The 26350-nt window shown below is 35.2% G+C and overlaps 1 protein-coding gene across 1 annotated transcript in view; it reads right to left on the reverse strand.

The window, feature by feature from the left end:
* The window catches only part of DYNC2H1 (dynein cytoplasmic 2 heavy chain 1), a gene marked incomplete at its 3' end in the record, with an annotated part of 198461 nt that overhangs the window by 22314 nt on the left and 149797 nt on the right, over nucleotides 1-26350 (reverse strand). The window contains exons 67-76 of the mRNA XM_008058276.2: nucleotides 22524-22687; nucleotides 20760-20879; nucleotides 20043-20177; nucleotides 17948-18091; nucleotides 13772-13861; nucleotides 8400-8465; nucleotides 6591-6641; nucleotides 5712-5789; nucleotides 3396-3527; nucleotides 2032-2104 (exon numbers count right to left, since the gene is read on the reverse strand). Coding sequence (XP_008056467.1) covers nucleotides 2032-2104; nucleotides 3396-3527; nucleotides 5712-5789; nucleotides 6591-6641; nucleotides 8400-8465; nucleotides 13772-13861; nucleotides 17948-18091; nucleotides 20043-20177; nucleotides 20760-20879; nucleotides 22524-22687 — 1053 coding nt within the window. The remainder of the gene's footprint in view (nucleotides 1-2031; nucleotides 2105-3395; nucleotides 3528-5711; nucleotides 5790-6590; nucleotides 6642-8399; nucleotides 8466-13771; nucleotides 13862-17947; nucleotides 18092-20042; nucleotides 20178-20759; nucleotides 20880-22523; nucleotides 22688-26350) is intronic.

Consider the following 26350-nt stretch of genomic DNA (forward strand, 5'->3'; position numbering starts at 1 on the left):
GGAAATTATTACAGTAAGTTAGATGGGGATGGATGTGTGTGTGATACAACTTTATCTAACTTTAAAGAATTTTTTTAATTTGGGGTCTCACTCTATCCCAGGTTGGAGCACAATGGCATGATCACGGCTCACCACAGTCTGGACTTCCTAGGCTCAGACGATCCTTTCACCTCTACCTCCCAGGAGCTGGGACTTCAGGTACGCACCACTATGCCCAGCTAACTTTTTTACTTTTTTGTAAAGATGGAGTCTTGCCATATTGCCTAGGCTGGTCTCGAATTCCTGGGCTCAAACAGTCCTCTTGCCTCAGCCTCCCAAAGTGCTAGGATTATAGGCGTGAGCCACCATGCCTGGCCTAAGGAGACTGTTACTGTCTACCAACAATATCCTTTTAAACTGAGAATAAACTTGACTCTTTCAGTATTAAATAAGAACACAGGCTTTGGAGTTGGGTTTGATTCTGTCATTTATTTGCTGTCTGATCTTGCTTCCTCATCTTTAAATGGATATATAAATAACACTTATCTCCTATGGTTGCTGTGAGGATTAAATGAGCTGATACATGGGTAGTACTTAAATTAGTACCTGGCATATAGTAAGAGCTATTTAAATGTTAGGTATAATTATTATCATTATGAACATTCACATTTAAGTGAAAGAGTGTGCTCATTAGGGTAAAACTGATCATCTGACACTGAGAGATAATTTCTCAAAATAATTTCCTGACATATCCAAAATAATAGCTTTATATACTAACAAGGGAATGATTATTCGGTACTACAAAGTTTTCAGTGATAAGCATGGAAGGTCCAACATTTATTCTCAATTTCATAAAACTATGTGCTAGCTTTTTTATGTGAAAAATTCCAATTTAGACAAAACATATACATATTAGTTTTATCTGATTAAAATATGTGTAGGTTAAAATAAATTTTTAAAATTCCATATAAAATTTCACATACATGTATAAGGAAGAATTAGTAGAAATGAAGGATTTCTAGAAAAAACTGTCAGCGTACCATTTTGTTTTTTTTATTTCCGAGTTGAGGTCTCCCTCTGTTGCCCAGGCTGGAGTGCAGTGGTACGATCACAGCTCCTCCAGAGCCTCAAACACCTGGGAGCTCAGGCAATCCTTCCACCTCAGCCTCCTGAGGAGGTGAGACTACAGGCATATACCATCATACCAGCTAACTTTTTTTCATTTTTTTGGTAGAGAAAAGGTCTCACTAAGTTGCCCCCGCTAGTTGAACTCCTGGGCTCAAGCAATCCTCCCACCACGGCTTCCCAAAGTTCCAGCATTGCAGGTGTGAGGCACCATGCCCAGCTTGTCAGCACACTATCTTATCTGTGCCATTTCCACCCTAACTCTAAACCCTCTTACAACGTCGAAAGAGCAAAGATCATTATTCTTGGACGGCTCTGTGCAACAAGTTCCCTTTCAGTCTTTCCTCGATAAAGTTTTCCAAGCTTTTCTTGCAAATTATTTCCAAATGGGTGACGACTTTTCATTCCTCAGACAAGGCCACCTGAAAGGCTGACTAGGAATGCACTGCACAGCTTAAGATTAAAAAGGCAGCTTTTCTTTTTCTAATACGCAGCAAGAATAATTCATTTTGGAGATTTTACTTCCCAGGACTATGACCTCTATGATATATTTTACTTCAATTATCTGAATTTTTCATTGAAGTATGACTACAAGTAGTACAGTCCAGATTTGGCATGCACGTTTGCACACCTTCTTTGTAATTCTAATACAAATACCTAAAAGACTTTTATATGAAAATAATTTTAAAACCTCAAATATGTTTGCTAAATAGGGTGTCACTTATGTATCAAATTTAATTCAACATTACATATGGTTATATCCAACACAGAATTATTTTTCTAAACAAGGTAGAGATTGTAATGTAAGTAAAATGAATAGAAAAGATCATATAACATTTCCAAACTAAGGTCAGCATAAAATAATACAGAAATGAAGAACAAATCGTTCCAGTCAGTGATCTAGATCTTAAAAAGTACTGAACTTACCCAGAGTTTTACATGCAAAAAGGGCCATGGCACTTTGCAATCTGTCCGGTCTTAGAGCCTGTACTACAAGAACCTTAAATAAAGCACAGAATATTTTAAATAAGGTTCCCATAACAGCTTCAACTAAACAGCAATTAATGTTAAACTAATTTAACAAATGTTTACTAAATATGCGAACACATTGTTCCATCATATTTACTATGCTTTAAACTGTCACAATAGGTATACAACAGAATACCCCTTTAAGATCCAAAATATCGCAGAAATCCATTTACTTCCTTCAAGCCTATCATCAAAAGTAAACGCAGGGTTAGCTATGTCATCATCAGGATCTAATTAAGGGCTACTGGTAGGTGAAAGTAGTTATGCAGGTAAGGCATTCTGGTGACAGCAACAAAGGTCCAGAAATTCCAACTAAAATGCTCAAATCACAATTTTTAAGCTGAGCCATGTATATCAATGATATTTCTAGATGTTTAACGTCTCAAACAAATTTTCTCTCAGTTATTTTCCTTTCTGTGTATGTAAGCACACTTGATAAAATCAAGTTCACAGTGTGGGGACAGGGCCAGCGCCTGGAGGAGAGACAGACGGAAAGGCCACTTCCCAGAGCATCAACTCCTGGCATGCTTGCCCATTGGATGATGGGGGACTAGCAGAACAATGAAGTGGAAACACGGGCAGGTCTCAACATTCTGTTTTCAGACAGGATGGGGAAAGGTCTTTTCCTTGGAAGGGCATCTATACAACGTGCGCCTTAGTTTCTTCCTGAAAGACATTTTTCCCATTGTAAGATCCCCTCTGGGTCACAGGTAGAAAAAGATGGAGTATTATGCAGCCATAAAGGACAAAATTATGAACTTCATAGCAACTTGGATGGACTTAGGAATCTATAATACTGAGCGATCTAATACAGAAACAAAGAAGTAAGTATCACATGTTCTCACTCATAAGTGGACCTTGAACAATTATCATAATACTATAAGAAAAGGATTGGCAGTAGTGGAAAACTGACAGGGGAGGGGGAGGGTGGGACTGGCAGTTGTGGGAATCTGCTGGGGGAACAGGGGGTATAACTTATCAACAAGGGTACTTGCATAATGAACATTTGCATACCTAACCCTGAACTGTACCCCACATCTTCAAAATTAAAAAAAGAAAAGAAAAGCTGCAAGGGGATCCCCCCAGCTAGAAGCTTTGGCAGTGATTTAATTGTCCAAAGGTGGCAAAAGCAAAAAGCACTTCCCCCCATATGCCATTAAAGGTTAAGTAACAGCCTAAAAGCAAAACGTTCATTTAAACGGATTCTGAACAACAAGAGAAGCATTAAACTTTTTTTGCAATTAGATAGCACTAAATTTTACCTGCTGAAATAAGGAAACTTTCTTTGCAAGAACAGATGGAAACTCTTGCTCACACACGGAGTTATGATAATAAGTACGCCACAGAGCTACATCTTCAAAGCAGAGGGTCTGATATAGACTAGGGAGAGCAATCTAAAAATAAAGATAACCGCATACAGACAGTGAGCCACAGTGAAAATAAATAAAAGCACATATTTTTTTTTAAAACTAAAAAAACAAATGAGAACCAGTTGTTAGTTGATGTTCATCACCTGTTGTCTACTTTGTATTGGCTCGTCTATCATTTCTAGGTTGGCAGCAGTATGGTCGACTCATTTATCCAATGTCAACAACAGAATTAAATATTTCCCAAGCACTACTAAATCAATACTCATAAGTTAAACCTTTTCTCTGTGTAAAAGTATTTGTACCTAGCTACCTCCCCCTTGTGGAGAAAAGAAATGCTGTCATTAAAATCAAGTGCAAATTTTTAAGGATTGTCATGTTAAATATGTCACAATTCTTATCAATGTTGACAAAGACTCTCTCTTAGACAAAAACTTTGACTAGGCCTCAATTTGGGGCTTCATGTGTCCTTCCTTGCAGTATCCAGGTTTAACAAGAATCTTGCCAAGCCACCTTAGTGAGAATCCCTACCCTTAATATCCAATCAAATTCCTCATTCTCCAGCCTTTGGTATCTGATCACTCTGATCTGCCTCCACTAAGAATCCTGCTAAATCAGTTTTGCAAGAATCCCTGCTCACTCCTGTCATTTTCTCTTAGTAATCTTCTGTTCATTGACCCTCACCACCGGTTCTCACTCAGCTCCTTGGCTATAAATTCCCGCTTGTCCATGCTATATTCAGCATTGAGCCCAGTTCTATACTGAAGTCTCTTTCTCCCTACTGCAATACACAGTCCTTTGGAATAAAATTTACCATCACATCTTTAACTTCTGTCTACTTCTTTCTTTCTGTGACAATATCGATTCCTTAGCAAAACATGTTTCCATCACCACATTCATTTATGCTCCATCTGTGAGCATGTTGCTTCTTTCGCCTTTAAATGTTCTAACCCTCTTTGCTACCTCACAGTTTTCTATTTGGCACCCAATATTCACCTTCAACAACATCATCTTTCAGAGATTTTTCCAAACATACAAATTCTCTCTACTTCAGTGTTCTCTCTTCCCAAGTTTTTTCAAGAATGGACTATAAGATTAGAAATGTGAATCTATAAAGATGGCCAATTATAAAAAAAAGGGAATTCAGACGGTCTATATCTCAGTATAGAACTTCATGTAACATAAACATAAATCAAGTATATAAAAATGCTTTATCCAAATATCTATATTCATATCTAAATAATCCATTATATTTCCCAAATGTGATTATGTAACTTAACTAAAATTAAACAGAAAACTAATTTCCTTTCAATTTAATTATACTTTAGCAAATGATCTAAACCTGTTAGGATAACATCTGATGGTGGTCTGGTAACTTATAGCGACAATTAGCACACAAGGCCCCATCACTACTAATTTACTTGCAGAATTACGCAACAAATATTTATGACACAAGGGCAGTGAAGAGCGGCGGTAAAGAGCTCTCCTAGTGCAGCAAGGAGCCTGGTTTTAAATCATGGGCCTGCTTCCTAAGAGACCATAGGCAAATGATTCCACGTGCCTTAATTTCCTCATCTGTGAAATGAGAGCAATTACAGCAGCCACCTAAGAATGTTGTTGAAAATATTTAGTGAAACAATTCATTTTAAAATTCTGTATAATGCCTTGAATGTAGTAAGCTATCAATAAATGCTAGTTATTCTTACTGTTTTCATCACGTGCTACAGTAATGTCATAATAGTTGTGAAGAAAAGCAGGCAAAGGAAAGGAAGAATGGAAACATATGCATATAGATTTGGGGAAGAAGCGCATTTGCCTTTCATTTCCACAAAAACAACACTTTGGCCTGAGTCACGGAAGAACACAGAACTGTTGGGCTCAGGTTTCTGAACTGTTTTTTCTTCCCTTGTGTCACCATCCCCACAGCCTAACTCACCCCGGGAGAAAAAAGAGAAAGAGAAAGAAAAAGACAATACTATGTTTGGAAGACCTAGACAGATATTGAAGGCATGCTATTTCATGAATGAAAGATTTGATAAATTAATTACTGATTAAAGGACTAATCACAAAAATTCGTTGGTGTCCTTCTACCAGGGGACTATATGCCCTATTCACAAAAATATCAACACTGAGTACGAATAAGTAGCGCAAAGTGTCAACAGAAATCAATAATGAAAAACTGGAATATCCCTCCTGGTAGAAGAGGAATACCTTCAGTGTTGCCACGGCCCAGCTTCTTTCCTGGTCTATCCAAGATGGAAGTTGATCACGTATTCTTTGTTGTGAGTCCTTTAATAAAAGCAATTATTTTCCTTAGTATATTTGGCAAAATTCAGAGTGAAAAAATAGTAATTAACTAGCTATTTTTATGAATCCTGTTTTGAAAAAATGTTTATCCTATGTATTGTTTCTTTATTTTTTAGTGTATTTCACAAGTCACCATGGTAAGAGTCTATGTAATATAAGATACAAAGAACCACTTAGGCAACTGTTGCAATCATTTTTTTCATTGTGCTTAATCTTTCATGAAAGATTAGAAAAGGTTCATGAAACTTTAGAAAAACTCAAATGTCTTAAAAAACTCATAAAAGTTACATTATTTTTAATTACATTTTGCATTTCAGAGATGATCTAGGTTCTGTGTTTGGGTACACTATTTCGATTATTATTTCATATGTATAAAAAGGATGAAATTGCTAGAAAAAAAGCTAAATTTGAATGAGCTTATTAAAAGTTTTAAAAAGAAATTCTTAAACTAGTTATATAAGGTAATTTTTCAAGTTATAAGATTTGGATTGTCAAATTATAAAATTGTTCTTGGAATAAAATACATATACTGAGAAAAAGGAGCTGCATTGATTTCTCAGTATTTAATATTATGCTCAAAAGGATATATGCCTTTAAAGTAAAAACTATATAATTAAGTCCTTTTTATAGTAGGGCAACAGAGGCCAGAACATAGTCCTCTAATCAAAGTATAATTTCAAAAACAACTTGAAACTCCTCTGAAGCAAATTATACTTCATGAAGGCAAAGTCAGAACTATTTTCTCTAAAAGTGAAATACTAAGATTTTGTTATTTTAACTTACAGCTTTCCGCAGCATGTCTCCAACAACCACGCCTGTAAATGTATCCCATTCCTGTTGAATAAAAAAATGAGGAAAACAAAAAATATAAAAGAACCAGTTAGCAATATTATCTTAATTTCCTATAAGATGGCTTACAATGCAGCTTTCTAAGGAGACAAAAAAAAACACTCATTTCACATCTTCCTGCTTCTTCTATTACATTCACATTATAAGAATGGGTTCATGTACTCTTAGAAAATATTAACATGAATTCTACTAGGAATAACTGCATTAAAATAAAAACATAACTATATTATATATGTAAGCCTCAATATCTAGAAATTAAAATGTCACACAATCAACACGTGTCACTACCTGCTAACTTGTTCTTCCATAGGCTATTTCTCATTAATAAATAAGCAATAAGGTGTACCAAAAACTTAAAAATTTTGTATGTTAGGAAACATTAAGAAAAGTACTTCCAATAACTTTCTTCCCACAGATTGGGAGAAGATTGTCATTAATCCTTTCTGTAAGCCATTGAATCAAGATTAATCAAATGCTGTAGAATTTAATGCTCTAAGAAAATCTATGCCCTCACCCTGGAGTCTGCCACCACACCGAAGACAATAATGGGTAGTTACTACCATACTGTTTGTCACACACTGGCAAGCAAATAAGCCAAATTTATAAAAATTTGAGAGCACATGGAAAAGCTACCAAAGCAACAAACTCCCTGACTCTATCCAACTTGGCCACCCACTCTTCCTATTGGAATTAGGCAGCCACAAATGAGTAAAATAACCATGATTACCACTACAATATGTGAGATGGAAAAAAATGTTCTCCTTTCCCAATGATAATTTATTTATAACCTTAGAGGGAAAAAAAGGGAATATACATATACATATTTCATACTGAGCATGATGAAAACATTAAATAGGAGGGAAAGACATCAACGTTGACAGTGGAAATAAAAAAGGGTCAAGATAACAAAGTCAGGAGAAACTACACAAGTCAGTCAGTACATGTGGAGTTAAAAAAAAAGAAAGAGAATGGAAGCAGAACTGTGAATAACAGCATTCCTTCAACTATTCGAATGAGGGAACACAGAAGACAGTTAAAATCTGACCAAGTGGAGTGAGAGGTTACTAGGTCAAAGCTGCCCTGTCCATATATTATCCTTGGCACCGCAGCTACTGGACTCTCACTTTTTGATAATGGCAAAATAATGAGAAAAATCTCTTGCAAATAAATTTTTAAAAAATTGTAAGCAGACCAGTGTTAGTTCCAGCTCGAGGGAAGTTCTTTTGAAGTTTGTGAAGGGCAGACCAGAAATGAGATCATAGACAAAGAAGATAAATTATACATAAAAAGATTAACACAGACCAGTAGGCTCACGAAAACTTCCGAGAACTGCCCACCCTCACCCTCATGCTTCACCTGCTGACTCGACGAGTCTGCAGAAGTAATAAATAATATAGCTGTGTACCAATATTGTCTCACTTTTTCTACTTATCAGTTTCACTGCTAGGCCAGGAAAATAAACGAACTAATCTGATGCCCTAAGTAGGTGAACCGAGGCTCAGGAAGATCTGGAAGCTTGGTAAGTCACTGAGAGGTCCTTCCCTGCCTCACCACCACTCTGGATTGTTTGGCTCACCCACAGAGAAGCAGAGTAGGAAATCAGTATTTTACACTAAATTTCCAACTTAGTAGAAGATTAATGGGTTGACATATAATGACTAGCTTAAAGTAACCTCTAATCTAACTACAAATCCACTCATCAAATTTCACTGTAACTCTAAAATTTTCTTTAATTCGACTTACATTTTCTTGAAAAAGTTCAGGATGCATGCCTCGAACAAAATGCAAAGCGAACATCAATTGATCAGCCTGCAAAGAATAACACATTATCTTGCTTTCTTAAACTTTGTGCTTTTGGATAAGCATAGTTCTTAAATTTTGGTTGACAAAAATTTGCATTCTGTCTTCAAATTTCGATATAACAAACGACTACTTAGATTGCTTTCTACATCTTGATGTAAGGAGTACCATGTGACCTAAGTCAGGACAACCAGAATCTTCTTACGTAATTTTCTAAGCTGAAAATGGAAGAAGAAAAATCTTTCTGCCATGTTATCTGTTTGCCAAGTAGTACCAGTAAAACCCTTCAGCCACAAGTATTTAACAATAACATTACAAGGAAGAACAATGACTCAAGAATAAAACTAAAAGTACAATTTATAGAAAGAAAAAGAATGTGTGCATAAGCACATGGCCATACTGTTTCCAATTAAACTGAAGTAAAACTAAGAATGAATAAATCAAGTTTAAGGTTTCCTAAATAGTTGTGTGTTTTTTTTAAAAAAAAACTTGTCAACATCTAAAACTAAGCAAATATTGTGGTACTTTTAATATTCTTGATCTACTCTGCTTATTAGATCAGGAAATTTGTTCACTTTAATTCAATGTCCATTGATCACAGTATACTTGGGTTCTGTTAGAAAATAATAAACATCATAAACATCTGAATCTTAATCAACAAACAAATTCATTTAGAAAAGAAGGTAAGGTGAGGTTCATACATATTAACTTTTAAAGAGTCTGCATGAAAAAAAATCTCTCCTCATACGCCACCAGACATTTCTTCTACAGCATTTTGGATCTCTGAGATAACACTTCCTAGAGAGAAGGGAGAACCTGAAAGGAGTTATTTGCAGTCAACCGCAGTCTGAAAATACTAAGTGGGGAATCCTAGAAAAAAGAAAACTCAAGTTTTAAATGACAAGCCATTCTGCGAAGCATGACGAGATCATGGCCACCCGGCTCCGTCCTGCCCAGGACATGAACTCTTTGTCCAGCGGATTCACACCCTGGGTAGTCGTGGGGCCCGTTGGCCGGGTGGGCTGCTATAAGCCTCCCAATGCCCCCTCCCAGCCACTTCTATACACTCGCCCAAGCTAACTGCAAACTCACACACCAGCAGCTTCCATGGATCTGCACCTAAGCCCAACTGTAAACTGAGACGAAGAAATAATAGGCAGAGGCACTTTCTTCTAACTAGTTGTGTTGTCATCAAAAGTTTTCAGGAGCCAAATTCGTGACTTACCCTATAATTACCAAAATACTTGGATAACTTAAGTAAAAACTTTTGATCTCTTGGAAAAGAAAAAGAATAGCACAGCTAACAATCTGAACTGAAAGTACTAGACAGCTTTTCCCAGTTGGTTTAGTTTCTTGAAAGTCTAAACTTCCTGCTACACAGCAAGCCAATGACTTTCCTGTTCCAGGTCAACTTGCTTTCAGTTCAGTGTGACACGAACCCTAAAAAAAAATTCAAGACTTTACTGTGGTCATACTGATCTCAGCAACACAACAGCAAAATCAACTTGAGAGAAATTCTGACAGGGAGGTAAAGGTAATGCTAATTAGTAAAAACCCTAGAAGCTTTCACTGAAATATAAAATTGGTTTCCTCCTACGTAAGGTTATAGTGCTAAATCTTGAGAAATCTATCTCATTGCTTTGTGATTAATGTGCTTTCTGAATTTTTATTAACCACTGAAACTATGGAATGCTGAATTCATGCTGTAAAGATTTACTATTACTCAAACCAAAATATAAATTATGTAAAACTAATATTCCACATCAATTTTTTAAAAAGTCTTAAAAATCATAAACATAGCTTTGTCAGAAAGCAGATTTTTTTTCAACTGATCAAAATAGAAAAGTATTATTCCAGATAGGAAATGAAAACTTACAACTGGGTACTAAAATATTAAGAAGATTAAGCCTCTCAAGCTCTCTCCTGGTGTAACAAAGTGCTGCCTTCAGGCAAACTTAAAAGCATTTTTAAAATGACTTCAAAGAAGTGACCTCACTGTAGACACTATACTTCACTGACAAGCTAAACCATCTTGGTACAGAATAGCTATCGTTGCCTAACTACCTTATAAAATGTATAGCATAAGGGTTCAGTAAATGTACTGGATTACTAAAGTTAAAATAAGAATATGTAAACTGAGTTACAGATACATAAGTTAGAAATAAGCACCTCAGTCCTAATAAGAACATAAACTAATGTTGGAATGAATAAGAATGAGTTTCATTATCTTATAAAACATTTTTAAGAATTTATAAAACATACACTTTGAAAAAGGATTTGGGGAAGCTTAAAATAACTCCATAACATAAATAGCTCCATAAAAGTTTCATAAATCACAGACTATTTTAGTGCAGTGGTCTTAGGAAAATTTTTTAAAAATCAGGAAACTCATTATTACAAGATTGACCAAAATGAAACTCTGTAGTTTAAATATTCACTAGAAAATAAAGATGAAAACTACATTAAAAAGCTACTAATACAAATCCAACAGTCTATAAGGATAAGTGAAAAAATAAGTAAACCCAATGATTAAAAAATAAAATACAAAAACAATAATTACAATAAAATAGATGTGTCCTATAAAAGTAAAAACTTATTCTTTGAAATACCAAGAAAATAGACAAATATGGCAGGGTAAACAAGAAAGGTAAAAACAAATAACTTTAAAAACAATAAAAATCAAAAAGACAAGACTGTAAGGAAGGACATAAGGAGATGGCTTTATTATTACATGAGTAGTGGTAGTAAGTGGTAAAAAGCTGATAATATTCAACAGAATTTAAAAAGTGTTATCCTTGGACCTGTAATTACACTTTCATCCAGAAATCTCCTGAATAGAATACTTACACATGGACATAAAGCATGGACCACACAGGACGAACACTGCAGTCATTCAGAAGAGCAAAAAATAAATAACTTATCTAATATCCACCAAAGTGTGGTAGATAAAAGTAGAATATGATCACACCATGGGATATCACACATTTGCTCAAAATAATGAGGCTAACATATTTCTACATGTGGAAAGATTTTTCAGGACCTACTACAATAAGAGAAGCTATAGAACAAAATACACAGCAAGGAAATGTTTTAAAAGTTATATCTATATGTTTGTACATGTGAATACAGAGAGAGAGGAAATGGACAATAAGGAAAAAAATCAAGCCTTCGACTGGTTCACTCAGATGAAGGAATAGGAGTCGGGGAGCAGGCACAGTGGCTCAGGCCCACACCTGTACCCCCAGCACCTTGAGAGGCCAAGGCAGGAGGACGGCTTGAGCCTGGGAGGTCAAGACCAGCCTAGGCAGCATATTGAGACCTCATCTCTATGAAAAATCAAAAAATAAGCCAGGCGTGGTGACAAGCACCTGGAGTTCCAGCTACTGGGGAAACTGAGGCAGAAGGATCACCAGAGCCAGGAGGTTGAGGCTGCAGCTGTGATGGTGCCACGGCACTCCAGCCTGGGAAACAGAGTGAGACCCTGACTCAAAAAAAAAAAAAACGCTGAAGAGGGTGAAACGAATCTTTAAGATTTTTTCTATAATAGTTTGAAACTTTTTCTGAAAAATTTTTGTTTTGTTTGAGCAATTAAATTTTTTTAAGCATTACATGAGATAATGCATTATACAAATATGATAGATATGACATAGCTGATGAAACGCTGCCACCATGAAAGTTATCTTCATATCAGGATCATAACGTTCTAGTGACAACATGGCTTTGAGATCATTTGCTTACATTCCCTATCTTACACAAGTTAAAACTGAGGCCCAATAGGTAAGTTTTAGAATCATAGTTAACTACAGGAACTTTAAAAGAAAAATGTACATCCACTTTCCATTGAAGAAAGAATTCTACAGAAATGCTCAACTATAATTATTTGAACTTCTAATGACATCCCTTGTCAAATCACTGAAAAGTATTTTGAAAGATTTATTCTGTCACAAATAAAAATCCTCAACAAAGTTATAAAAATTACTATCCCATTCTAAAAAATACACAAGGGGACCCAAAAAAACGCAGAATTATCTTTTGGATGGAGGGCCCCTCTTAGTACACCAGAAATTCCTCCAGATCAAACATTCAACGAAAGTTTTTATCTGGAAGCTTTGAGAAGGTCACATCACGATTTGCAGAAGAAACATCCTGAGTTGTGGCCAACAGGTGGCTGCTTCTTCCACCATGACCACGTGCCTGCCTACGCCTCGCTGAGTGTTCAGCAGTTTTTGACTCCGGTGCCCCACGGTAAGTATTCACCCCAGCTTACCCCAAGTGACTTTTTTTTGTTTTCATGGATGAAAAAAGTCCTCAAAGGGAAACGTCTTACAAATGAGGTAGAGGTGAAACAAACAATGACAAAAGCACTTTAAAAAGGCATCAAAATTGACGAGTTTAAAAACTGTTTTGAGCAGTGAAAAAGGCGTCTCAATAGGTGTACTGCATCAAATGGAGAGTATCTGAAGGTGACTAAAGTTTAGATATGTAAGAACACACAATTTTTTATGAATAAAGTCAATTTATTTTAAACGATTTTTGAAGATTTTCTAGAAGCCTATTAATTGAACCATAATAACTCCATTTCTCTCATTTCATTAATTGCCTTTACAAAGCTCTTAGCATTGTGGCTTAAGCTATACCCAAAGATTGCTATTTTAAAAAAAATCCCATGTAAAAAAAAAAAGCCTTTGTGTTTTCTATAATCTCCAAACTTCTGAAGTACTGCCAATTGTATGTTCCTCTGGGATCCCTGTAATATGAAGACTTCTATAACACATTTCTCTCATAGCTCAGGCATTAGTTTCCTTCCTAATAGCAGCAATGAGAAATGACTTTGTTCCCCAAGCCGGGGGCCACTGGGTACTGTCTAGAGATACTTCTTATTCTCACAATAGATGGGAGGGAGTGCTACTGGCATCAGTTGGTAGAAGCCAAGGATGTGCTAAACATCCCAAATGCACAGAACAGCTCCCTCACAACAGAGTTATGTGGCCCCAAATGCCATTATTTCTGAGGACGAGAAACCCCGGCTAGAGAGGAAGTCGTGGGATTCACTGGCACTGTCAGTGACAGTGGAATGTTCAGAGCTAAGGCAGCTGGCACAGCGCCTGCACCCCTTCTGCATTTGTCACGTTTCTCCCCACTACATCCCAGAATGCTGTGATGTTCTGGTTAATAAAAACATCAGAAATACCCTTACACTTCAATCCCTTACACTTATATTATAGTTATACAAAGAGTTATGCTATAACTATAAATACTGTATTAAATCAAAGACCAAGTAGTATTTTATATTTTAAAAAGACAATGCTTCTTACCTTAAATAGACAATGGCATATATATTCATATACCATATGTTTTAATGAGCTGATAAGAGACTGGATTCTCTGTTCCATATTTTCAGAATCCTATAGAAAACAATTTTAAAACTGAAAATTCATTAGGAAACTTATAAACATGTAAAAGGTACCCCATCCTTTAATTACTCATAAATTGTTCCTCCACACTCAAAGCTGATTCTGGAGCAAGTATCTACATCCATCAAACTCAAGGGACTAAACAAATAAGTGCATTAACTTTGTATATGAATACAATAGAAGGAAAATGGATATGCTTTTCTTTAATGTACAAAGTTAAAGTTTTCAATAAATGAATACTGCAATCAATTCCCAATAATAAAACATAAATTGAATTTCACCATATCACTTAGATTCCTACTGGATTTAAAAATACTATCCACATCAATCTAGGTTATGGACGTTTACTTTATTTGTGTTATAATTACCAGTCCAGGCCCAAAACAAGGTGACCAGAACCACCTCACAAAGAATTTTTCCAACCTTAATATGATAGGTTCCCATGGTAATGATCTTAAATCATACACTGCAGGATGAATAACTTTGAACAAGAATTTTAAAACTGACGATGTAAAAACATATACCACTGCCACTTCAGCTTTCAGTCTGATGCTGCACTTCCATTTTATTGTGCAAGACTGCAATGATTTCAAAAGAGATCATGAGTGGCTATTTTAAAAATCGCCGACAGAAATGGAGGATGGAGGGCTGCACAGCCTGGCCTTTTCCCTATGTGGACATGAGTTTACATCTCACTTCAGTGAGTATTAGGAAAATACATGTCTTGAAAGTTAAATTCTGGTATAACATTTAGACTGAATGCTTGGTTCTTTGTAATTTATACCAAGAAAAAAAATCTAGTAAAATAACTTTAATGGATTAAGAAAAATACATCCAGGATCATCAAGAAAATGTGTGAAACTGGCACAAGACATTATGAAGTGGCCACTCAGATGCACCAGACCCAGGCTCCTGTGTGTGTAGCATGTTCTGACTGGGGGGGTGGGCTATTCACACTTCAGATGGCAAACATTCTACTGCTTATTAACAAAGGTCACACGTGAAACTGAGGCTTGGATTCACTAAAGGCACACTGTTGTAAGACAGATTACAGTACCCACAAGATCCAGTAGATTTTTTTAAACAATAGAAAGCAAGTTTAATGTTCCACACATCTTAAATTATGTTTGTTAAAATATAAACGTGCACACTTTTACACATACATACACTAGGGTGAATGTTATCCAATAGCCATATCACAAAGCTATGGTTAACTCATGAGACCATGAGTCAGTAGGTTTGCTAAAGAGTACAAAAAAAACCCCAAAACTCATTAAGTTTAGCTGAACTTATAATCTATCAGTTTTCATACCACAGTTCACAGAGTTACTTTTTTTTAACATATATACTTTTTGACTAAAGGACAAAGAAGAACTAAAATGAACTTACCACTGTATACATTCTAAAATAATTTATTGGAAATTTTTAATGCAAAAAAGATAAGTATAAATGACTATCTTTAGTTATATCTGCTGACAGAGAACCAAAAATAGAATCAATCTATATCATGAAGTGCCTCTCACAGACTTTACACCATTCTGTACAGTTGGGTTTTTCTTGAAAAATGCTTCTACCGGCACAATTTTATAAATGGTATGATAACAACATTTAATATATTTTAAAAATCAAAATTGTTTGTTCTAGTGTAGGGTCCTGTGCTTGAACAGAAATATTTTTAATAGCACCATTATTTATTTTTCAGCCTCCCTCCATCTTGAAATCTTGTGTTTGTCCAAAGGATATTACAATATTACAAACATACATCAGAGAAACACTTACATTGTCCACCATGACTAAGTAGACACATTTTTGCTAATAAAATCTACCCCCAAAGCACAAGCTCTTTATGAGGTACCTTTCTATTTCAAATTTGAAGGTAAGAACAATTTCAAATGAGACACTTTAGAGGGGAAAAAAAAAAATCAATAAAAATCCAATTATTATTTACTATTATAAAAGTTTTTGAGCCCAGGAGACCAAGGCTGCAGTAAGCCACGATTGTGCCACTGTACTGTAGCCTGAGCAACAGAGTGAGACCCCCAACTCAAAAAAATAGATGAAAGGAAGGGAAGGAGGAGGGAGGGAGGAAGGGAGGTAAGGAAGGGAAGGGAGGCAGGCAGGCAGACGTTTCATAAAATAATCAATTCATGAAAATATTAAGTAGTCCACCTCAATACAGATAAGATTTTTTTTCCTGTTTTGTTCATTGCTATATACTCTAAATATCAAGAAAAAACCTGGCACATAGTTAAGTCTGCAATAAATATTTATTGAATGAACAATTTTCCTCAGAAAAATGGATTTAAATAAACCTACTGAATATAAAATTTTGCTCCCTAATTTAGCTTAAGAAAATTACGCTCTTCCAAGAAAAAAAAAAAATTTAAATCTATATTAGTATTAAACCAAACAAAAACTGTGAAGAATAATTTTGGTTAATTTGGTTTCATAAAAATATTTTTGAAATAATGTGAAAAGAAAGATAATAAACTCAAAATATTTGTAGTATATAAAAAAGTTTCACCTCCTTAATATATAAGGATCTCCTACAATTCATTTTTTTAATATTAATATTGTTGCATAATAGAAAAATGGACCAAAAATGTAAGAAATCGTATTTACCAAAGAAAAAATACAAACATCAAATGATACTATACATCTTTGTCTTACAAGTGATATTTACCTTACAAGTGATCAAAGACTTGCAAAAACAATGAAATATCTTCCAATTGCCTAATAAGTCAATTATTAAAAGATGCATAGTATTCATTATTGGTTGAGATGTAGTTAATAAAAGGTACTCTTGTGGTATCAGTAGCATATATTTCTGAAGGACAATCAGACAATATTTGTCAAAAGGCTGACAAATGTACATTTCTGCCCCAGCTACCCAAGTCTAGGAATTTACCTAAGAAAGTAATTAAAGTAGCAACACCCAGGGCAGGTGGCGGGGGAGGGGTGTGGTAGGGGAGAGTAAGGCAACACATAAATGTCTGTAGCTGTTTTGAAAATAAACCCGACATTCTTTGAGATTTCGGTCATGAAGTGGTGAAGCCCACTAGCCATCCCCTGGCATCGGGGTGGGCTTGTGACTGCTTCCACCAACACAACACAAGCAGAAGCGACACTGGCCTAAGGCTGGGTTATAAAGCAGGTCAGTTTCCATCATAGTCACCGGAGCACACATTTGGGGCCCTAAAGTCCAGCTCCTCTGTGCTGTGAGGAGGAAAAGCCTCCTGGAGAGGAGCTGCAGTGGGCAGCCCTGTGGTCAAGTCCACCCACCCCTGGCACAAGACAGGCACGTGAAACACCTGTCCCATTCATCGCCCCGGTCCTCCCAGCAGAGGTCTCAGATGTTATGAAACAAAGACAAACCATCCCTACTGTGTCCTGACCTAATTCACAACAGAATCCATAAATGTAAGAAAATAGTTTTAATCTGCCATGCTTGGGGGTAATATGATACTCAGCAGAGACAACCAGCACAATGTCCCTAGTAGGAGATGGTTACATAAAGTATGATTTAGACCCACCACCTCTTAAAAATGTGTAGGCTTATATTCATTAACATGAACGTGATCTGTAATATGCTAACATATTTTTTAAAGCATAGTATGACATCTTTTGGTTAAAGCAATGTGTTATTCTTTAATACTTTCTTCCCTCCACTAGAATATAAGCTTGATAAGGCAGTTTATACTGTCATATCCCCATTATCTACAGCATTACAGCCTTAAACAATAAGAATATGTCATGAAATGTTACATGTCATTTTCCCCAGGTAATGGGATTATGTGGATAATTTCTTAATTTTATACGAGTCAGAATCACTGGGTAATATTAATGATTATATATTATTACTTACTAATTTATACTCAGAATAAGTTACATTGGGACAGTTTGTTAAGAATATAAAATGAAACTAAGGAACTGGTTTCCTTTAAATATGGTTTAAAAGTGTTACTTGTGGTCTTCTGAAACATAATTCTACATAAATTATTATCACAAATTAAATACTTCATCTAGTAAAGTGATCTCTCTAATTCACTCTCGGCTACAGGGTAACCAACAGCTTACCTGTTTGTTTTGTAGAGCTCGTTGGAAAAGTCGAAGAAATGCAGCCAAACTAAACCGATACATGTTATTAATTTTGGACAAATCAGAGATGATGAAGAACATCTTGCTGGCACTCTCCGCCAGGGGGAGATAGGCATCCCGCTCCTGTGGACCAACCAATGGGGAGACAATTTAGTGCTGGTGCTTTACTGCCACCTCGGCCTCAGGGCACTTGTCTAGCCACAGTCTTGCTCTTCTACACACATAAAACAATGACAGTAACAAACCACAGAATTCTGTAACTAAAACAAGAGCGAAATCTAGTTTCTCTTCCTTATTTTTATAAAGCTGAGGACAACATATGCCTTCATTTGTTAAGCAGCTATAACAAAGGACCCTAGACTGGTTTACTTATAAATAGCAGCAATGTATTTCTCCCGGTTCTAGAAACTGGACAGTCCAAGATCAAGGTGCCAGCAGACTGGGTGTCAGGTGAGGGCTCGTTTCCTGGTTCACAGAAAGAGCTGCTTCTTGCTGTGACTACACATGCCAGAAGGGGCAACCAAGCTCTCTCAGTCCTCTTATAAGAGCACTAATCCCACTTGCGAGGACACCACCTCCATGACCTAATCTCCTCCTAAAAGTCCCATCTCTTAATTCTATTGCATTAGGGATGAATTTAGGGGCAAGAATTTAGGGGCAGAGGGGGTACAAACACTCTCACCACAGCAATACATTTTAAATATTTTTCTACCTCTTAGATGACAGAGTCAGAAGTGGCTCATGAATTAGTCTACATGAGGACCAAGAGCAATTGTATTAGGAGAAAGAGGGTAAAATGAAATGGTAAACAGTTGTGATCAGAGACTAGGTGATGCCATTTTATATTTCAAAAGAGCATTCATTCAAGTAGTTCAAGACAGCATGACACTATTCGGGTATCCCTGAAGTAGAGAAAGCTCTGACTATGAAGTGGCATTGATGACAAGGACAAAGGTGGAATTGGAGGTACAGGAGATGACAGCAGCAGGTGTCCACCTCAGGACAATAAAGCACCCGGCACTGTTCACTGTAGGCATGGAAAGAGCCAACAGCTGCAAGGGCTTGCAATCTGACTGAAGGTAAAGAGTATCATAGGATGAGATTGCTTGAGATTCCCAATGGAACACCGCGAAGTTTCTCCGTATCGGTATAACCAAGCACTGAGATTTCAGACATGATACTGGTAAAATTATGTATGTGACTCAGCAATGTCTATTCAGAAAGAGAAGGCACAGAAAGTTCAGCATCCTCTTGGCAGAAAATGACAATCACGACATCTGCAAAGTTTAGTCCTGGTAGAGAAAATGGGGTGGCTGAGTTGGAATTGGGCTATACACTTGCTCCCATTCTAGTTTCAACAGAGCTCTTTCCCAGGTAAAGAAAGTAGTAACAGGCAAGTGCAAAATTTCAGCAAGGACTGAAAATATTTTGGAAAAATCACTGAGGAGAATGGGAAAGGATCAAAAGCTGTCAGTGAGGGCTCAGGTTAGGTTACAGTCTAGGAATTTACAGTGACATTAATTTGCCTGGTTATCTGATTTTCTCCAGCAAAACTCAGTCACTAGAATGTAGGAAAGGAAATAATACATTGCACTGATACAGGGTTGGAATTTTGCTAAAGAAAACATTAAAAAATGAGGTAAAAAGGATTTAAAGTGAAAATAGTTCAGATTATCACACCTATGAGGTCCAGGATGAATAGAAGAAAAATGTTCTTAATGGAAAAAAATAACTTATAACCCCTTTAATTAGTTTATTTAACTTGCCTTAAGAAAAGTTCTGAGAATGGCAAAGATGTTCTCTAACACTGATTTTGAACATACTCATTTTCAATTTCAGTACAAAACTGTAGCTCTACCTTACATAACATTATGCCAGAAATCAGTCCTTATCCTTGAGGTCTCAATGTCTGAAATCCCTCTCTAAATAAGAATCAGACCTAAAGTTCAGGTGTTTCGGAGTGGCTTTTTTTGACAATGTCTTTCTCCTGAAGATCTGATACTGTATTTCTATTATATTAACATAAATGTTTAAGAAAACATTATACAAAAATCACAAAGAAGGAAATAATTACTTGATCAAGAGAAATTTGGAGTTTGTAAGATTCTTTAAGTGACTCTTGAATAAGTGCACTGCTTGCTTTTGTCTGATTCAAAGATTCAATCAGATCCTTATTTTCCAAAATATTGCCTTGAGATGTGGCAAGTGTCTGTAGGAAAAATTAACAATATGAACATTATTACACATATAAAAATAGCCAATTAAAGGAAACTCATATTAACTATTATTAATTTGATGATGTTTATGACATGTTATTTTAAAAGAATTTCAACATTTTATAGCCCTAATTTTTAAGTTTTATTTTGTTTTTATTATAGCCATCTTACATCAAATGATACAGTAAATTATTATATGATATTGTATCATTATCAAAGCATTCCATAGGTATTAACTTATCAACTTAATAAAAACTACTTACAGTTACAGATTAAGTTATAATTTCATGCATTTGATGCGTCTTAAAATTACGAGCATATGGTAATTTTAAAAATAACAGTATAAAGAAATTAATTAAAAATTTGCTTGTATTGAACATCACTCCTTAAGGACTTATATTACAAAATTTATCTCTTTTTTGGTGTTTTAATTTTGACTTTAAGTTATATACTAACGTATCTGAAAAAACAAAAATATTCTGAAGGTACTACTTATTTTTTTTAAACACTGTTATTTATATTCATTAAACAAAAAAAAGGACTATGAAAAAATAGCCTGAGTAGTAAAATCTTACCTCTAAAAGAGATTCCTCAAGCTTGGCTAGCTGTATTTTCTTTTCTTCTTCCTGTTGTAATAGTTTTGTCTTTTGTTCCTCTAAATCAGGTTTCTCATGCTGAATGGTTAGAGCCAAAAGCTTAAAGAAAAAAAAGAAAAAGCAAGATTAGCAATAAGGTTTAAAACAAAATAAAACAAAACCTTTCCACAAACTGGCCTTGTGTTTGAACAAATAGCTAAGTATTATGACACTATGTTACCTTGTTTTATAATTTCTAATTAAACATGTTACACCTTAACAATTATATCTGACACAAAAACATGAATAAACTGATCGGTAAAATACTAAACATTATAGAAGAGCTGTAAAAAGGTACATTATTAAATAAGTCAATACACAATATTGGTTCTAAAATTAGATTAAATATATCAAAACTGCAAAATTTAGTATTTTTAAAGATAAATATTCACATTAAATAAAATGAAATCTTATTTAAAATACTATGCCATCAAAACCACAAGGAGATACCACTTCATACCCATTAGGATGGCTACAATTAATAAGACAAATAATAATAAGAGTTGACAAAGATGTGAAGAAAATAAAATCCTCCTACAATGTTGGTGAGAAAGTAAAAGAGTATAGCCACTTTGGAAACGTTTGTTCCTCATACTGTTGAATATAAATTTACCAAAAGATAAGACCCAGCTATTATAACTAATAATCATTGAGTTGTACACTTTAAATCAGTAAATTGTAAGGCAGATAAATTGTACCTGTTAAAGCTGTCACTCGTTAACTGTTAAAAAATGCTATGCCAATTTCTTAACTTTGAAAATTAAAATAGAAAATAACATTGATATAAAATACATAATTTAAAATCTGCTATATAAACATCTACATGTAATTCTTGCTAAAGCAAAACCAATATAGCTCCCCTCAGCAACTACTGTAGAGATCTTTGAAACAGAAGGAGTAATTTTGTCAATTAATTCTGTCAAGTTTTAAGTGATTATTCAATTGTTTTATTTATAAGAAGTATTATCAGGTCAATCAAAAGATACTGTGCATAAAAATATATTTGATGAGTCGTATGGTGTAATAAAAAATATTTTGAAAGGATAATTTAAAAAGTTACAATAAAGTAAAATTGTAGAAATACACATGCTATCATATAAATCAAAAGGGGAAAAATCTACTATCGTTAGAGGAGTAAAAAATAGGATACTCCAACTGGCAGTTTATCTTTAAAAAGGAAAAAGTGAATGTGAAAACATGTAAGTAAAAGTCTGAATATGAAAAATTATTCTGAAATCCATGCAATAATTCTAAACTGTAATGAATCATAACAGATAAGCTGAATTCAGAGATGCCTATGTTCTAATGATATATATACACATATATATATATAGTCTCAGAATCAAAGACCCTCAGCTAGCTGAATAGGTCAATTACCTGCAATTTTCACAATTAAAAAAAGGAAGATGATCTTAATCTCTATGATCCATCCCTCTCTAGAATTCTACCATATATGACAGAAATAAACTGTAACCTCAGAGTTATATTAGAATAAGAAGTAATTTGACATTAGCAGCAAATGTTCAAGTCTAAAACAGATGATCAATAATACAAGCTTGAATGCTCCACTCTAAGATGCAAGTATGTTTTCAAAATCATAAACTTAAATACTAATCAGTTTAACAAACTAGCTTCCCACTCAAAATATCTAATAGCACAAAGCTACAAAATACGCTAAGGTAAACTATGATTGTCTATGTATACCTGCCCTCGTAATCCACTTCTTGTTGTAGTAAAGTTCACCTCTGTAACGATGGAAGCTGCATCCGGTGGAATAAAGGGATTTGGATTTCTTGTTGACAAAAAGAGGCGGAATTCTTCATTATAGTCAATAACTTTGTCACCTATTTGTACCACATAACGTGGTCCTATTAAAAAACACACACACACACACACACAATTGGTCTGAATCTTCTGTATTTGCTACAAAATATTTCAAAATATAATTTTCAAGTACTTGATTAATTATAGATGACAAAATAAAAACCCTCACTTTTATTTTACTCTCTATTTCTAAATTCATTAACTAAGTGTTTATTATACTAGTATTTAAATATTTAAGATGTAATACTAGAAGACATAATAATGGCTTTTAAAAAATCCAGGATTATGAACATATAATTAAGTGAAAAATACCCATTATCAACAAAATGAAAAAAACCTATAAATTGTGAAAAGTATTTACAAGTCATTTATCAGATAAAAGGCTAATATCCAAAATGTATAAAGAACTCATACAACTTAATAGCAGAAAACAGTCTGATTAAAAATGAACAAAAGACCTGAATAGACATTTCTCCAAAGATGACAAAAATATGGTCAACAGGTCTATGAAAAGGTGCTCACCACCATTCATCATCAGAGAAATGCAAACCACAACCACTATGAGATCTCGCTCGCACTCATTAGGGTAGCTGTTGTCAGACAAGAGATAACAAATGTTGGCAAGGGTGTGGAGAAAAGGGAATTGCTGATGGGAATGTAGATAGGTACAGCCATGCTGGAAAACTGTGTGAAGGTTCTTAAAGAAATTAAAAATAGAACTGCCATGTGACCCAGCAATCCTTAATCTGGGTATACGCCCAAAGAAAATGAAGTAACCACATGTAGAGGTATCTGCACTCTCATGTTTACTGTGGCATTATTCACAACAGTCAGAAACTACAAGTTCATCAATGGACTAATAAGAAACACACACACACACACACACACACACACACACACACACACACGAGTATTATTCAGCCTTTAAAAAGTAAACCCTGCCAATTGCCACAAAATGGATAAACCAGGAGGACATTATAGTAAGTGGAATAAGCCAGAAACAGAAAGAAAATTATGATGTGACCTCATTTATATGTTAAATCTGTGAAACAAAAAAATCAAATACACAGAGACAGAAAGTAAAACAGTGGTAGCCAGGGCCGACCGGGGCGGCGGGGGGTGAGGGTAATAACGAGTGAAGGGGAAGGATGGGGAGAGGTAGGTTGCAGAATACAAAGGAGCAGACAGGTGGCATGATTAAGTCTAGAGATTCAATGTGTAATATGAGGTCGACAGCTAATAAAACTGTATTGTATTTGGGATTTTTATCATGTGAGTACATTTTAACTGCTATTGCTACCACAAAGGGGGTACTATGTAAGATGATAGATATGTTAATTTGCATCATTACAGTAACCATTTTACTATCTATATGTACTCCATAACATGTTGTAAACCTTAAATACAACATAAAATTTATTTTAAAGAAACAAAGTTGAAAGTAAGATAATAGAAAAGTATATACCATGCAAATAGTAGTCCAAAAGTTAGTGTCACAATTCTAATATCAGACTCTAAAACTGAGACATTGCTAGAGATAAAGAAGGACATTTGATAATAATAAAAAAAAACTGTGCAGGAAGATATTACATTTCCAAATATATATGCACCCAATTAATATAGCTTCAACTAGACTGAATAAAAAATGTGGTACATACACACAATGGAATATTATGCAAACATACAGAAGGACAAACATATGGACCTGGCAGCAACTTGGATGGATTTAGAGTTGATCATACTCAGTGATCTTTCATAGAAACAAAGAACAGAGTACCATATGTTCTCACTCATAAGCAGACCTCGAACAATTATAATACTATAAGAAAGAGATTGGCAGTAGTGGGAAACTGCCCTGGAGGGGTGTTGGCATTTGAGGGAAACTGCTAGGTTAGGGAGGGACACACCTCATCAACAAGAGTACCTCCATAATCAACGTTTGTATACCTAACCTTGAATTGTACCCCACAACTTTAAAAAGGAAAAAAAAAAAAAAGAAAGGAACAACGAAATTTTATTTGCTAAATGAACAAGTTACCAAAACATTTTTTGAAAAGTTAACATCCAGGGGGGTCTGGATGCAGAAAAGGAGCTACATTCAGAAACTACTGGTGACAATGTGTCTGACACAGTCCAACCCCTTTTGGAATGTAATCTGGCTGTGCCTATTAAAATGTTATATATGCAAAAAAATAATAATATTATAGCATCAAAATATTTTTTTTTTGAGTTGGAGTCTCATTCTGTCGCCCAGACTGGAGTGCAGTGGCCGCTCCCAGCCACCGCAGCCTCGAACCTGCTGGGCTCCGGCGATCCTTCCGTCTCAGCCTTCCAAGTAGCTGGAACTACAGGCGCATGCCACCACACCCGGCTAATTTTTGATTTGTTGTAGAGGTGAGGTCTCGCCAAGTTGCCCAGGCGGGTCTCAAACCCATGGGATCAGGCAATCCACTCACCTCAGCCTCCCAAGGGGTGGGATGACAGGGTGAGAGCCATTGAGCCCTCAAAATATTTTTTAATTAACAGAAGAAAAACAGACAAATTCAAAATCATAGAGAATTTAGGATATTTATCTCAATGCATGACAGAGCAAATAGAAAAAAAGCAAAGATACAAAAGATTTGAACATCACAAGAACAAACCTGATATTATTAATCTGTATAGAAAATTAAACCAAGAAAGAGAAAAATGTACAAAATTTTCAAGTGCACATGAAACATTTATAAAAATTAACCAAACGATCATTAAAAAAAGCCTCAACAGAATTCAAAAATGAAAATACTTTAGGGTAAGTTCTCTGACCACCATGGTGATATCAATAACAAAAAAATTAAAAAGTTATTTTTGTTATCTAGAAAATCTTCAACTGCATGAAAATTAAAAAACAGAATGCTAAGTAATTTATAAGTTAAGAAAAGAAATTGAAACTGATGGTAAAAAGCAGAAAAAGAGTTTAAAGAGTAATTTATAGCCGGGCTCGGTGGCTTAGTCTGTAATCCTGTGCTTTGGGAGGCTGAGGTGAGTGGATTGCCTGAGCCCACGGGTTCGAGACCCGCCTGGGCAACTTGGTGAGACCTCATCTCTACAATAAATCAAAAAATGAGCCAGGTGTGGTAGCGCATGCCTGTGGTTCCAGCTACTTGGAAGGCTGAGGCAGAAGTATCGGCGGAGCACAGCGGGTCGAGGCTGCGGTGGCCGGGAGCATGCCACTGCACTCCAGTCTGGGCAACAGAGTGAGACTCCAACTCGAAAAAAAAAAAAAAAAAAGAGTAATTTATAAACATAAATGCATATATTAGAAAGCAAGTTGAATATTAACATTTTGATTTTCCATCTTAAGAATCTAGAAAAAAGACCAAATAAAATCTATGGAAAAGTAATAAGAATAAAATAACAAAGAGCAAAAGTCAATTTTACAATACAATAAAGGAAATCAAAATTAAAGTTGGTATTTTGAAAGGATTTGTAATATTGACAAACCCCTATTAAACTGATCAAGAAAAAAGGTGAATAAAAATGATCAATATTAGAAAAAAGGGAACATAATTACAAAGCCAACAGACATTGAAAAGATGAAAATATTATTTAAAAAATACCATTTGAAAATTTGAAAATAGACAAATTCCTTAAAAAAACACAACTACTTAGTCAAAGCTGTTACAATACAAATGAGACAAAATAACCCCAGTGATTAAAAAGACATAGCT

Source organism: Carlito syrichta, unplaced genomic scaffold, assembly GCF_000164805.1.
Source record: "Carlito syrichta isolate Samal-C Ts95f unplaced genomic scaffold, Tarsius_syrichta-2.0.1 Scaffold303273, whole genome shotgun sequence".
Classification (NCBI taxonomy): Eukaryota; Metazoa; Chordata; class Mammalia; order Primates; family Tarsiidae; genus Carlito; species Carlito syrichta.